Raw genomic sequence first — 16366 nt, forward strand, 5'->3', positions numbered from 1 at the left:
TGGTCGGGCGAGGCACTGATGTGGGCTCTCAAGAACTCACTGGTCCTGAAGGCTTGATATGCCTGGAGCCTGAAGTGGAGTTGCAGCTCTTTACAAGAAAGGATTTCCATTCATAACCCAACCCATTTGGTGTATTAAAAATGGAAGGCCCTTAACGGTGCAGGGGTATTAAATGGAAGGACATGAGTGATCCTAAGTGTATATGTGCCACCACCAATGATTGCTCATATGTTTAATGCCCTTTGAAGACTACTCACAACTGCCCAGCTTGACCACAGTCATGGAAATTGACGAGGAGCGATCAGTACCGGTAAGTGCGGTGGGGCCTTGATTCGACAGACGACGATGAGGGAAAATTAGTTATTTATTTAATTTCCCCTCCTCCCCGTCTGTCAAATCCCCCTTCCCCCCACTCGGCCTCACCGCGCCTACCTGCAAGGGCCGCTCCTGGAATTGACTGTCATGGATCAGTAATGTGCGATTTGGATAGACGAAGCAGGGGACCATATGACCTCAAAAAGGCTCATTGTTGTAGGAATTTGCAACATGACTTGGGCATAGAGACATTGTAGCTGACTTACTGCAGGAATAACATTCACCTATTTTGGCTGCACATCATTCCTTTTCTAGTTCCGATTACTTCTTCGTTATCATTAACTTATATGTAGCTTAATTTCAATATCATGCACAATTTATTTAATAGAAAATGTTAACCGAGTAACTGGTTTAATCCGGAAGCCATACTACCAGGCTGAAGTCCAAAGCACCTGTCATCATTGTTTGTTTTCTGCATTTTTCAGACTCTCTAGTTCGTGGTGATGTTGTGGTTGCAACAGATGTGCCTAAATGTATTATTTTCAAATGTCCTGCAAACGTTAGAGATGGTTGCAAATCTGAAGTGGTCTGGCCTATACATTTATGACCATTTTTGGATATATGTTGGCCATAGCAACATAGTCTCGCATTCGAACCTGATGTTAGGTATAACTATTACAATTATAGTTTTTGTCAGTAATGCATGAGGCTACTTGCACAAGACATTTTAGGAGGTCCAAATGCTTATGCCATTGAAACAAAATTGCCCTAATACCTACTGTTTTGTGATCATATTTTTTCTTATTCGTGCCACAAAATGTGGTCAGTCCATAATTTTGAAATTTCATGAAAATTTTGAGAAAGAGGGTCTAATTTAAAAAATAATTTCCTCAAATATGCTTATTATAGGGTTTAAAATAGAATGGGAAAATGTGGTAGTGAGAAGGCAGTGGTGATGAAAGTCATAGCTAGAGACTTTCTAAACGCTTTGGCTCAACAATGTTTTTTATCTTCAGGGTACAATTTATTATTCTGAAGATGGAACGTCTTGGTATGAAGGAAATTGGGTGAAAAATTTCAAAAGTGGTTGGGGAGTCAGATGGTATGTATAATCTACTTTATTTTTTCATTGCAGTTGAGATGATCGTTAAATTGATTGCATTAACCAGATATGATACTTTGTAGTTCTCAGTGACCTAGCCAGAAAAATCCTTATATAATGTGTCTATGGTTTCACATTATAGGTGTGTTTTGTTCCTTTAACAAGGTAAAAAGACCTGACATTAACACTTCATGCATTTATATCACAGAACGCCTGTCCCCTCTGGGCACTGGCATTGTGCTAAATAAAGGAGAGCTATTATAGCCCACTGCAAAGGGCTATACCAAGGAAGAGGGCCTTCAACATCTAGTATAGCCCGAGGCAGAAGAGCTATAAGGCTATTAGAACAGTTAACCCACTGAGGGTAGAATGTAGTAAATTAAAAAGAGAGAAAAAGAAACACAAACACCGGAATGTCGGCGCAGGAGGCTTATACCAGTTATTAAGCCCTGAGCTACTCGAGTGTCTTCAATGAAGCTCTCAACATTCCAGTGTTCTAATAAAACATTGGCTCCACCATCTGTAAGAAATTGTTAAATTCAAGATGGATGGTAAAGAATTCCAACCTCCTCAAGTACAACTATCTCCCAGCAGTTATGTGACCACAAGGCTGTCTTTAACTGACAGATTACAATCATGATTGTACATTTTCATTTGAAGTGGTCAAGTGTATTGCGTTTAGATATTTCTCACCTTTTGAAGACAGGTCTTTTTACTCCATGTTTCCTTAATCCACTGTCATGATGCTGGGAATTGAAGGTGTGTGGGGTGCCTTGGGCTTCTACTGATATCATTTAGCCAAAGTGTGTCATTGTCATTACTTAAATCTAGTTAGATGTGATGGTATCCTAATAAATAAATATGTTGTGCCACTTCATCCAACAGCTTCAGTTTATTTTTCTGTGCCCAGCTGCCAAGCTCAGGAGTGCGCTGGGGCCCATGGCCCATGGTCGCACAAGTTTGCATTTTATTTGGGTCTTTATATCTTTTCCAATGTCAGGATGAACAAAGGTTCTTTGAGTGTAAGAAATTAGGTTACTGGCTGAGGGGGGTGAAACCCTACTCTAGCAGCAACCACAATCCTTGTCAGGGCGAAGCACAAGCTAACCCCAAATTAATCTGTGCTCAAAACCTCTGGGCAGGTTGGCACAGAGCAGTCAGGCTTAACTTAGAGGCAATGCATAAAGTATTTATGCAGCACTTCAAACAGAAATTAAGTGATAACACAACACAGGAAAACTCCAACACCAATTAGGAACGATAGAGCAAACTGTAATACATTTTTTGACACCAAAACAAGCTAAATGCAATCAGTAGAACTGGATATATGCAATTTGAAAGATTTAAGAGAAAATAGCGCCAACAGCCTTTGAGAAAGTCACAAGTTCAGGCCGGCCACTATGGAGCATGGGTCCGGATACAGGGACCAGGTTAGTCCAGCTGAAAAGTTAACTTTTCAGTCCAGCGCAAAGAGTGGTGGGGGCCGCTATGAGCAGGGAAGCATCATGGACAGTCGTCGATGTGAGGGCGAAGATCAGGCCTGGTGTTGCAGGCAGTCATTGCTGTAGTACGAAGATTGTGTTGACATCGCAAACGGTCAGGTTGGAGCTTCGCGTGGTTCTCTACATGAGCGGTCAATGCTATAGCACAAAGAGTTGGGTTGACAGAACTTCGCTTTGGCAGACAGTGCAAGTGACAATGTTTTGGCACCAATAAGTCCCTACACAGTTGTGAAGAGCCCAAAAACTTCAATACAACTCCACTGAGGACACATCAAGGTTCCAGGACCTCAGGGGCACCACTTGGGGGTCAGGGGATGGCTCCGGCTGCATCTGGGTGCTGGTTCAGATGATTGGGAGCCTGTTATATCCCCGTGGCTCTGAACAGGAGGCCAGCAGGCTAGCCTTTGGAGTCACTCTGGGAGTCCTGGTTTCAGGTACAGGTCCAATCCATCTGACTCAGGCAGGAAGGCAGCAGGGCAGTAATCTGGCAAGGCATTAATCCAGCTAGGCAGTAGTCCAGCCGGGCATCAGTCCAGCAGAGTGGCAGTCCTTTCAGCAGAACAACAGTCCGTCTTCCTGGCAGAGTCTCCACAGGCCCATAGGTGTACTAAAGAGTTGGTGTCTGAGGTGCAATATTTATACCAGGTGCCTCCTTTGAAGTGATACAATCTTCTAAATCTTTTCATTTGAAGTTCAGAGGTTTCCTGCCTCCTTTGTCCTGGCTCCAGACTAACTGCAGGGGGTATGCTGCCCTTTGTGTGGAGGCAGGAGAGCCTATTCAAGTGTAAGTAGAGCTGTGCCCAGCTCCGCCCTCTCATCCAGCCAGTGATGTCCCATACAGGCACCCCTAAGCCCTCTATTGTGGGTGGCTGTCTATGGGAATACACAAAGCCCCGCTGTGAGCTACATCAAATCACGCGACCCAGAGACTGTCTGCAGGGACTACATTTCTAAGGCAGGAAAATGCCAATTTTGTAAAAGTGCATTTTCAGAATTGTAATTTCAAATCCAACTTCACCATTAGAGATGATTTTCCATTACAATTCCTAAGACACCAAAGATGAACTGGTTACCTTTTACCATGAAGTTACATCATATTAAATGTAATAAGGTAGCTCCAATGTTATCCTATGGGACAGGTAGGCCTTGCAGTAGTGAAAAACGAATTTGACAGTTTTTCACTAACAGGACATGTAAAACTCAAACTTGCATGATCTACTTTTTAAATACATTACACCCTGCCCTGTGGGGAGTTTCGGCCTACCCTAGGAGGGGCTTATATGTATTAAAAATGACGGTTTAGGGGGGGCGTGGCTAGCAGCCAACGATGGCGGCCGCAGCTTAGGGAGGCTCCCACAGAGAGGCGGCATCTCACATTAATCCGCAGTTACCATCCGCCAAATTTATCATTCTGTTAGGGCGGACCGGGTCTGGTATCCGTGCGGCACCTACCGAGGCTGTTCTGAGGCAGCGGCAGCCCGACGGTCGACTCCCGGGACAGACGTGAGGAGGGGCCTGCTGTCCTTCTCAAAGCAGCGGTGTGGCAGACACTCTAATCCGGGCGGAAGTGGTCCGGTGACGGGTGCCGTGGACCGGAAGTATCGGACCTCCGACCGGCTTGCCGACGCACCGCCGTGGGGTTCCCGCACTGCCTGAGCGGACTGGCCGATGGTTCTAAGACCGGGCGCTGCCACGAGAGACGTGTGCACAGACCCACGGAAGAGGACGCCGCGTGTGTGGATCGGGAAGAATCCATCCGGACCGACGGGGATCACCAGCGAGCTCTGTAGGCCTCCGGGGATACACACTGCGTGCCGGCGAATCGTGAGTGTTTGGACCCCCCCCTTTTTTCCCGTGACTGGGACTGGGACTATACACGGCAGCCTGAGCAATTACCACATGGAGCTGGAAGATACGCTCCGGCCCTATTGCTCGCCGGCGCGGCAGATAGCACCGGGGGCTCTCATTACACCCAGCCCTTACCCTCTGTTTCCTCATTAGGCTCGGAGGTTTGCTACGATGGGACTTTGTTCGGAGACAGTAGAAAGGGATTAAAGGTGTGCGACACACGAGAGGGGCGGGAGTGACACCCCGATTGATATAAACTTAAACGAGGTCCTAACAGAGCCTGCCCCACCAATAACTAAGGGACCGGACAACAGGTGTACGCGAGGGGGGACCTCTGTCGCACGTCACGAAGTGACCGCGGGGTCCACGACGCAGACACCACTCAGGAGTCACGAGTGGGATCCCTTCCCGGATCAGGTGTCGAGCCCCTGTTGGTGATTAGCGCAGTCACTGGCCGTACAGCATGGGGAACAGGGGCCCCAGGCACACCACCACACAGGGTAAACTCAACAAATTCGCCTATGATAGGCAGACTCCACCTCAAGAACAACGCAAACCTGTGGGGAAGATGCCGGACACCGAAGGAACAAAGAAGGCCACGCTGGACGACGTGATGGCAGCATTGGCGCAGGTACAGGAAACGGTGGGGGCGACAGCGACTGAAGTCACCTTAATACGTGCAGACCTCCAGAAGATGAACGAAAGGGTAAAGCAAGTCGAAGTAGTAACCAAATCCCTAGTGGAGGATGTTCCAGAACTAAAAATCAAGATGGGCAAGCTACAAGCGGACAACAAGATACTTAGAGACAAGCTGGACGATCAGGAAGGGCGCTCACGGAGGAATAACGTCCGCATCTTGGGAGTGCCGGAATCTGAAACTACTGGAGCGATGGACCTGTATGTGGAGGACATGATCAAAACTCAGCTCCAGCCCAAATGCCTGTCACATTTCTTCTCAGTGGAGAGGGCGCATAGAGTGCCAGGGCGGAAGCCGAAGACCGGAGGCCCACCGAGACCGATACTGGCAAGACTTTTTAACTTTAGGGATAGGGACGCCATCCTTCAGGCGGCCAGAGTGGCCCCAGCCATTCAGATTCAGAATTCCAGAGTGTCCTTTTTCCCTGACTACACAGCGGAGGTCTCACGGAGGAGAAGAACATTCCTTGAAGTAAAAAAAACATTGAGAGAAAAAGAGTTGCCTTATTCAATGCTGTTCCCAGCCCGGCTCCGAGTGGTGGCAGACAAAAAGGTCTGGTTCTTCGATTCACCGGATGCGGCAAGAGACTGGCTCGAGGGCTGGCGCACTATGGACCAGCCTCGGAGAACTAACAGACAGACTCACGGACGCCGAGATGACAGCCGGACAGGGTCGCAGACATCGGGCAGAGGGGGAGCGGGACGATCCCCGACCCAGGAATTCACGGAGGCTGATGGAGAATGACCCGGGCTTTGGAAGGACAATTAAGGTCGCTGTCTCTTGTCTTTAGATATAGAATCTTACAGTTACGGGCGGACGCTGGCCTGGTTAGCCCCGGATGTGAGCAGGGATGCCGCCTGCTCGGGGAGACGCTCTCCCCCTTACACGCAAGTACTCTGGTTATGGGAGGGGTTAAGCACTCTGCTCAGTTGAAGAGGCGGGCAGTTGGAAGTCCGTTAAGCAGGGAGGCAGGGAGGGGGGGTATGGGGGGGGACTGTTTTGATGTGGTTTGGAACACACAGGTTTGGTCGAGGGAAATTATGTTGCACATGGTCGATTTAAATATGTTTGAACATTCACGAAGCAGGTCTAACTCCTCGGTGAGGATCCTCTGCAATTTACTGAAGGGCTGTATAGATAGCTTTTGTGCTCGGTGTCAGGTTGTTTACACCAACACCTTCATACTCACGAATGGCGGACGAAACACCACTCACTGCGAATGGGGATGACCCGGGCCCGCGAGACCGGTCCCTGAAAGTACTGACATGGAATGTGCGAGGGTTGGGTGATAAGGTGAAAAGGGGTCTAGTGCTTACCGCGCTAAAACGGCAGAAACCCACGATAGCACTGTTACAAGGGACGCACTTAACAGGGGGGGCTTCCAAAGCATTAGATAGGAAAGGGTATAAAATGGTAATACACTCTGACTTTACCTCAGGATCCAGGGGAACAGGTATCCTAATCCAAAAGTCCTCCAAGTTCATTCCATTGCAAACTAGGGCTGATGATCTAGGCTGTTTCGCGGCGATGCAGGGACAGTGGGAGGGTAGGCTCCTTAATTTGGTTTCCGTCTACATCCCCCCCGCACTCCACTCAGTGCAGCTGCCGAAACTGGCAGACTTTTTGCTGACCCTCCCCGAGGGGGACGTTATTCTTGGGGGAGACTTCAATGCCATCATCGACACACAATTAGATAGATTCCCGGCGACACCTTCTGCAGGGGGGCCCTCTCGCTTCCAGCGCTTTTTGACTGCTATGGGCCTAATTGATATATGGAGACATACACACCCTCACGCTAAACAATATACCTTTCACTCTGCAGTACACGGCAGCATGTCGAGAATTGACCACTTCCTGACCCTAGGACACGGCATCCAACACATTGACACCGTGGAAATTCACCCCAGGGGCATCTCGGACCACTCCCCGGTCACTCTGACGATATCCACACATGAGAAGGCACGTACACGAGTTTATCCCATACACGCCACATACCTCAGAATTCCTCAAGTCCGCAAGGCACTCAAGAAGATGACGGCACTGTACTTCACTGAAAACACGGGTTCAGTACGCTCCTCAGAAACTGTTTGGGAGGCATACAAGACGGTACTAAGGGGCCAAGCCACGAACTCAATTACGGGCTATAAGCGGGAAGAAGCGCGAGAGCTGACCAAATTGGAATTGACACTACAGGAACTGACATTAACACACAAAATGCACCCTACCCCGACCTCGCAACACACACTTGATATCCAACAGCAGCTTTACACAGACCATTTATGGACCCAGGTTAAGGGGCATATAGCGGACACTCAGAATAGGATTTACGAGGTTGGGGATAAGGCGGGCAAGATGCTGGCATGGCTCGATAAGAAAGGAGGCAGCTCTAGAGGAATCCAACAAGTGAGGGATGGCGGGGGAGTGTTACACACGAAGCCGGAACGAATAGTGGAAACGCTCGCGACCCACTATGAAGGGGTCTATACCCTGAGCACTTAATAACACCTGAGATGGCAAGAGAGGCTCTAGAACATATAGAGGTCCAGACGCTATCTGCGGAGGCGGCAACGGACTTAGACACAGACATCACTGAAGATGAGATTCAGCGGGCTATAAATGCCTTGAACCCGGGCAAGGCGCTAGGTCCGAATGGCATACCTATTGAATGGTACCAAGCGGCATCGGAAAACCTAAGTACGCATCTATTTGCGATATTCAAGGAATGTTTAGAGAAGGGAGTACTTCCACCAGATCAGAGATTAGCCACGATCGTCGCTATCCCCAAGCCGGGGAAACCGCCGGAGGAATGCTCCTCATACCGGCCCATGTCGTTGCTTAACGCGGAAACCAAAATCCTCGCCAAACTCTTGGCGACTAGGATTCTGCCACATCTGCCTGACCTCATACATCCGGACCAGTCCGGCTTTATGCCACACAGAAACACAGCGCTAAATCTGCGTAGATTACATGGGGCACTGGCTAGGGCAGACTCGTTATCTACACCAGCGGTAATTCTGACCCTGGATGCCAGAATGGCCTTTGACCTCGTAGAATGGAACTACTTGTTTGAGGTCCTGACTCGTCTGGGGTTCGGCCCCAAGTTCATCGCTTGGATTAAGTTGCTATATGCAGACCCGGTAGCGCAGGTGGTAGCAAATGGCCATATCTCCCGAACGTTCCGTCTGGGGAGAGGCACCCGACAGGGTTGTCCCCTCTCACCGTTGCTCTTTGCGCTATCCCTCGAACCTCTAGCCACGTTAATAAGGACCTCCCCGCTACTGACGGGACTACGTTGGGAGGAGGGCTGGGAGGACCGGCTTTCCCTCTACGCAGATGACATGCTAGTTTACTTGACTAACCCGGAACAAGGGATACCAGCACTCCTGCATCTCTGTGACAGCCATGGTACAGTATCGGGGTATGCGCTGAACTGGAACAAGTCTGAGATGCATGTCCTGAAGGGCCCGGCTCCAGCGTTACCGATGGACTGCCCCCTAAGGACTGCGGGATCCTCCTTCAAATACTTAGGTATTCATGTTACGAAGGATCCAGCAGAATTTATAGATAAAAACCTGGGACCTCCTATGGCGCGACTCAAACAGGATGTTAAGTTCTGGGCTGGACTGCCCCTAACGCTGCTGGGGAGGGCAGCATTATACAAAATGATGTCCTTGCCCCGGTTTTTGTATGTCCTTGAAAATGCTCCCTACCCGGTGACCCCGAGATTTTTTCAGAAAGTCGCAGCATTGGTTTCGACCCTTTTATGGGGGAACCTCCCGGCACGCATTGCGCAACCCAAGCTACATAGGGGCTGGTATGATGGCGGAATTGCGTTGCCTAATTTGAAATTGTATTATTGGGCGGCGCAACTGAAGCCTATCAACCTTTGGTTGCATACTCCGCAAACTGAACCGGCATTCCGAGCGGACAGGGCACAACTGGGTGCGGTTGGTCTGCTGGCCCCGTTATACGACCGTCGCACACTTAACACATTGGTGGGTCCCACTAGACTGACTGCGACGCTGTGGCATACGGCGACAGCGGCACTAGGCTGGAAGGGGAAACTGACCAAACTTACTCCACTGTGGGACTCCCGAGCTCTAGGTAACATGAGAAACAGCAAAGGTTTTTCACATTGGGATACTATAGGGATATCCACGGTGGGGGACCTCTGGGAAAGGGGAGGTGTGATACCTTTCGATAGGTTGAGGGCGTTATACGACATGGGAGAGAGGGAATTGTACAGGTACATACAGATCAAACATGCGATGCTCGCGGTCGTACCCCCTGACGAGGAATTGCCAGAATCCTCCCCGCTCGAGTACCGCCTCCTCACAGAGTTTATGACCGACCGTGCGACATCACTTACATACCGTAAACTACTTAACAACATGCCGGACCCAATGACCCTATTGAAAGAGAAATGGGAGGGTGACACGTGTGAGTTGGACGAACAGGCATGGAACGAAGCGATGGCATCGCCCAAGGAAGTAGGCATCTCCGCAAGACTGAGACTAGTGCAATTAAAAGTTTTACACAGGATATACTACACTAGGACACTGCTACACCGCATTAATAGAGCACAACACCCTTTCTGCTTGCGTGGGTGCGGGGAGGAGGGCACCTTTTACCACACTATTTGGGACTGCCCTCTCATCTAAGAGTTCTGGAAGCAAATACTGCGTACGCTGTCACAAGCGATGGAGATCTCTTTACTGCCTGAACCACGTAGGTGCCTGTTAAATATATGGGAACCCACTGATTTGTCCAGACACGGTCGGACTTGTGTCACAGTGGGCTTGATAATAGCGAAACGAGACATAGCACAGAAATGGGGGGCGGCGGACGTGCCAACTAAGACACAATGGTGCCTCCACATGGACAGAGTTATGGTGACGGAGAGAGCGGTTTACTCTGGCAGGGCGTGTCCAGGGAAATGGCATAAAATCTGGACCAAATGGAATGAATACAGAGGGGAGATTTGTGATCCCCTACCAGTAGATGATCAGGACTTGTCAGATGAAGAGGGGGACAAGGTGTAACACACATTTGGGACATAGTGGGGAAAGGGGTATACGAAATTAGACACACCATGATACTATAGGAGGGGGTCGAGGGTTGGTAAGTGAGGAGCCTAGAGGGTAACGTCCGAGGGACCCTAACCAATGCCACGAATTGGTGCTAATGTGTAGTGTAGTTCCTATTATCCCAATAGGCTCTGCGCATTGGAATAATATCTTCAATAGTATAGACCTAGGGCAGAGGTTAACTAGGTCTTCTACCGACGATATTAGACTTAAAGGTTTGTGTTTGCCAGCTATCTCAGAGTTCACTAGAAACTTTCTCGAATAGACAAGGAGGATTTTAACCTCCCTGGATAGACAAGAAGGGATTTAGTTTCTGACAACCATAGAACATGCCAACTTTGCTCTCCCCTAATCAAGAGTGTATCTCTAGAGTCGTGTGAAAACAATAGACAACTTATTTTACTCAGTCAGTATGTGCATTCTTAGTTTCACCAGTTTGTAGATAAATAAGAGATGGGCGTGGTTCAATAAAAGATGTTATTTATTGATCAGTCTCTTTTCTCATACAAGAGAAATGAATCGCTATTATTGCAATACTTGTAGTTAAGTAAAGTGCATACAGTAGAGACAGAATTATAAAATAATACTGTAAAAGCATGGATATGGTTTCTGAGCCATATGATACTTTAAAATGGATAAAATAGATACATACATATATACATTTGACTAATCGTACTCAACTGGTGCTTCTAACCACGCCTACCCCAATGTACCTGACCTAAGCCTAATACGTGGGCGGGAGTAGATAAGTAGCAGTTTAAGTTAAGTTTGTTTTGCCAAGGGACTGATTTGAGAATTCTCTGCAAGGGGTTATTCAGTTCTGTACCTGAGATCTAGAATGATGGAGGGCTGGTATCTCTTATCCCAGGTCTTGATATTCCAGCTGCCTGCGAGGGCTGCATGGAAGCGCCGGAGCTGGATTTCTCGGCAGGAGAAAGGCAGTGTCTCGTTCTCAGCGCGTCAGGAAGGCGGGGCAGCGTCTGTGGGCTTCGCTCTCTGCTGGGCTCCTCAGCACGTCTCGCTGCTCCGATCTCGTCACCACCGCATGTGTTTGCTTAAGGCAATGTTGGTAATATTTATACCTGAAAGGTGCCGAGATTGACGTAAGGATGGACATATATACGTCAATAAGGATGTCATATGAACGGGCTCGTTCGCACATTCTTTTGCTGAAGTTCTCGGTGAAATCAAAACAATGGTTATGGGAATTTCCCAGGTCGCTGTAGGTTTGATTTGTTTTGAGAACTCCGTATGCCTTATCAGGGGAGGAATATCGCTTGTCTAATTAGATGGCATGCGTTATGACCTAATCAGATAACGCGCTTCTGTGCCGTGGTGTGGCTTAATCAGATAATGGTTTTTGCACCGTTGGATGGCTGCTAGTTAATTATTAACCAAACCAGGGTCAGGAATAGGGGAATCGATACAGTACCTATAGGAATACATCACACCCACTCCACGTAGACTATGTCCATATTTACAAATCTAGGCATAGTGAAACCAATAGCGTTTGTGTATACCGTACCACCCCAAAATACAATCATATGTATTCAGAAAATTGGAATTATAAAATATATGAAACACAATCACATGTACTATCACGTGTACTATATGCACAAGCAGTCTAATAATGCTAAACATATAATGCATATTTTTAAATTCAGCATGAATAAATGCGAAAACCACACATGAAATGGCTCTTAATACAGAAAAAAGAATGCGAGACCATTTCATCACAATCATAAAGTTATGTATAATAGTGCTAGAGGATAGCGAATGTCTCGTGACTACCTAAAATAGAAATTTAGTTCTCTAAGAATAATGTCTACTTTAAGCAGAAGATAAGTGTCCCAAAAATCGTAAATATTTTGGAATTGGGGAAAAAATGCTTGCAGTCTGAAAAAAATGATGAGAACATTTTTCATATCGCTTTTCTTTAAAAAGTTGAAGGCCAAATTCAGGATGTGGGGAACTCCGAGTGCTAGTTTGCTCAAAGTTATTCCTGCTGCTCTGGTGAAAACATCATATCATTTAGACTGTTGAAAAAACTGTCAACAGCTTCTTGCGTAAGTTCCACTAATTCGGAAAAAGTAGTTACCATGCATTCATGAGCCTGAGCATGATTGCCTCCATTGATGTTTTGATCAGCATAGCTGACTGAAGGTCGTACCTGATTGATGCTGCTTTCATCTTGTACTTCACTACCCCTCAATCGTAGTGGTGAAGACTCCACGAATGCCGTCATCAGGATTGGTAGCCGCTGGGGACAGCACAATGCATGAGCCGTTACCGGACCCAACAAGGTATCTGCGTCCATTGGCACATCCGATTGTAGTGCCAGACAGGTGTCCAACACGCATTCTTTGCCGCATAGCAAGCACCTTAATACAGGCATAACACAACTTTGCCACATTGGTCTAAATGAAAGAAACCAGGTCATGTTCAGGTCTCTAAGCCGGGATAGTCCAAGGATTTTAGTTACCCGGTCCCGGTAGCCAATGGCTAGGATCATTTCTTCCCTTGTCGCAGGTGTTTTGTCTGTGACATGGTTTGCCATAGCGAAATAACAGGATCAAAAATAGAATACCCGCTACTAGTCCTAAAAGGAGAGGAAGTCCGCCAAAATTGGAATGGACAAAGTCTGGAAAAATACCCAGGATGGCTTTGAATGGAGTTAAAGCACCCGAAAACACTGCTTTAAATACACTGGAGATACCAGTGGTATCAGAAATATTTAAGATTTCGTTCAGTATTTCTGCGAAATGTATGGGGGAATTAGTTGATAATAATGAATGAATCTCTTCTGTTGTCCTTGCAACTTGGAGATCATACGTTTCTTTTGATGACGTGAGCCTTGTCGGCGTCTGTAGGAGCACAGTCTTCATTCTGCTTAAAGTATCTATTCGAATAGAAGCAATTTTCAAATCGGGCCATAACCTTGCCTCCCTGTCTGGAGAATCGCTGGGGAACAATACATGTTCACAGCACATGACCTTCCTAGTCACAGTTATGAGATAAGGTTTTCCGGGCAGCAAACTACAACATCTGCGATCTACTATTAGAATGTAACTCCCGTTCGAGAGTCTCCTAAAGAATGGTTCTATTCGTGTTGCAGGTGTGCCTAGCTGGTAACATGAAAGGTTATTTGAAGTCCCTTCACAGGCTCCGTGCAAACTAATACCCTGACACAGAAGTGTACCACTTAGTGATCTTGCACAATTATCGCCACTGAGAAACACTTTGTGGCCTTTATTACTTACACATTCGTGTGTATAGGGCAAGTTCCATATTGACTTAATGTATCCTTTACCCAACCTTTCATACTGGCCTGCCTGTATATATTTTTGGCAGAATTGAAACTGGAAAGTAGTTATCGGAATATTTATTATTCCATGTATTATCCATTCAATGACAGGTCGTTCTGACATTGTCAATGGTAATCTCTCAAGTTTTTCAATGCTCAGAATTGTATAGTCAGCACCCTTCTGTGCCAAACTGATTTGTTTATCAGTGAGGTTAAAGATATTAAATAATGACGTTGTGTTGATTAAACGCCAGGGCACATAGCCAGAATGCAGATTTTGTAACGTCCAGCCAAGCTGTACAATAGAACGCAATTGGGACTGACCGTGTTGTAACATCAGTAAGTCTTGCGATATTATATCGATTGCTGAAGACACAATGCTGTCCAGAGAATATATTCTGGAGGACAGAGTCATTAACCCATTGTCCACCACAGAAAGTGATTTTTCCAAATTAATACGGTCAATTTCCCGTATTTTTTCTGCTGTCTCAATTTGAGTTACTTTCCAAACTTCGTTATAAGCTGCATATATAGAGGCTGCTATGAAACGTTTTTGACGCTGTTTGCGTGGTCCCTATATGAAATCACGCAAGTCAGCACCTTCTGTAAGTAAAGTTAGGTGTTGCTTAATTTCAGCCAGTGTGGACGTTTGTAGCCATTGAAGGCAGAGCTTGCCCACGCTGTAGGTGGTTACTATCCCTGGATGTTGTCTTTGGGAATATCTAGGGTCTGGCCTAGTCAATGTGAACCCCTGTATTTTGTTCAGGAATCTGTCTTGACAGTTATTTGTATCTGTGGGCCAGATCAACCATTTTTTCCATTCAGGATCTGTTCTGTTTTGGTTTAAAATATGGTTTACGTCTATCTCAACATCTTTAGAGCTATTACTGTACACTGTTGGCTTTGGAATAGACGGTTTGTTCAAATCTTTGATTTTGGCTAAGCCAAGACAGGTAGTTTGTTGAATAGTGTCGTTCAAAAATATAATTTGTTCTGGGATCATGCAGGCTCTAAACAATGATTCTATACCTTGTACTTGCCAATCTCTTGTACCCCAAACAGTTTTTGCTTCAATATTATTGTTCCAGAAATCAAACCCAAATGTATTCATTTGTTCAAAGAATGAATCGGAATATATCAATTTTGTGTTTGTAAGCATGGTCTTCATACCTGTCTTATTTGACAATTTGAAATAAAATGTTTCTGCATTACTTGTGTTAAACCCTGAAAAGTATGAATATTTATCATAAAATGTTTTCGAGCTATCTTTTGGAGGAGTAGCACAATGTTCCCATTGGTTATAATTCAAAACATTTCTAGGTTGTGCAGATTTATGTAGATAATGGTTACCATAGTGGTTATAGCAGAACATCTGATCATAATTAGACGAACCCTGCAAATAATCATGTTCTGTGAATTTAGCAGACATCACAAGATCAGACATCATATCATTAATACTTTCAAAGTCCCAATCATCAGCAAATGAGCTCGGTTTTACAAAGTCACTCAATGAGATCTTGAATTGGTGTGGATACTTCAGGATTTCAACCGGACCATAGATTTCATAATCAGTTTTGTCCCATGCTACACCGCCTGGTATAGGATTGGCTGTGAAGTTCACTGAAGAAAGTTCTCTTTTCTCGATGTGTGAAGATGTGTGTGGTTTAAGGACCAAGTTGATTTTCTGGCTTACTGTGTCCATTTTAGCATATTTTCCTTCAATGAAATGTCCCAAGCATAGTACTAAGATGAGCCAAAAAATGAGGATAAATGCACCGAAGGCCACCCGAAATTCAATCCATGGAGAAATCAGATAGGTTTCTTTCAGCTGTTGAAAAAGTTCCTTAGCTTTGTCTTTAAAAGTTTTTGCTGATGGCTGTTTCTTTGCTTCACTCAGGTCTTTAGATGAATCATCGAAGTTGATGAAGTAGCCGGATGCTGTTCTGTCAATTGTTCCAATTGCTTTTGGATTTTGCTTTGTTTCATTGGCAAAGTCTGCAGTTACATCATCATAGGTTGTTGTTTCTTGATGAAAAGTTTTAATTTGGGTTTTAAGAGGTTCAAGTTCCATTGCTTTGTTGCATAGTCCTTGTTGATTCACTGTAGATTTTCCAAAGGTGATCAGTCTTCCAGTTTGAGCCTCTGTATTCGTAGCAAACATTGGTGTTCTGCTACTTCTTGGGAGTCCACTTGGCCTACTGTTTGTTATCGGCCACATGATTGTGGTTTTACCAGGTCGATGGATATGACTCGGTTCTCCTTTTTACCAGCAAAGGGCGGTAGTACTACTGATCTTGTCCCGTTGATAGACAAGACAGGAACTGCTTTTCTGTAAGAAGGCCCAAATTCCTTCTTTACCGCGATCTTTTCTCTGACTAGATCCCCGACTTTTGGAATCCAGACAGGCCTTGCTGGGACAGGTGGTTTCTCTTCAGTGGTTGTTGGCTGTTGTTTCAGCTTTATGTTGCTCAGGTCTTTTCTTGTCTCATTTAAGTCCTGTAAAATAGCCAA

The 16366-nt window shown here is 46.1% G+C and overlaps 1 protein-coding gene across 3 annotated transcripts in view; it reads left to right on the forward strand.

Annotated features, from left to right (window-relative positions):
* RSPH10B (radial spoke head 10 homolog B) overlaps positions 1 to 16366 on the forward strand; it is a 517038-nt gene that overhangs the window by 73638 nt on the left and 427034 nt on the right. For all 3 annotated transcript variants that reach the window (XM_078665151.1, XM_078665153.1, XM_078665152.1), the window contains exon 6: positions 1332 to 1417. In XM_078665151.1, coding sequence (XP_078521277.1) covers positions 1332 to 1417 — 86 coding nt within the window. The remainder of the gene's footprint in view (positions 1 to 1331; positions 1418 to 16366) is intronic.

This window comes from Lissotriton helveticus, chromosome 10 (assembly GCF_964261635.1).
Source record: "Lissotriton helveticus chromosome 10, aLisHel1.1, whole genome shotgun sequence".
Classification (NCBI taxonomy): Eukaryota; Metazoa; Chordata; class Amphibia; order Caudata; family Salamandridae; genus Lissotriton; species Lissotriton helveticus.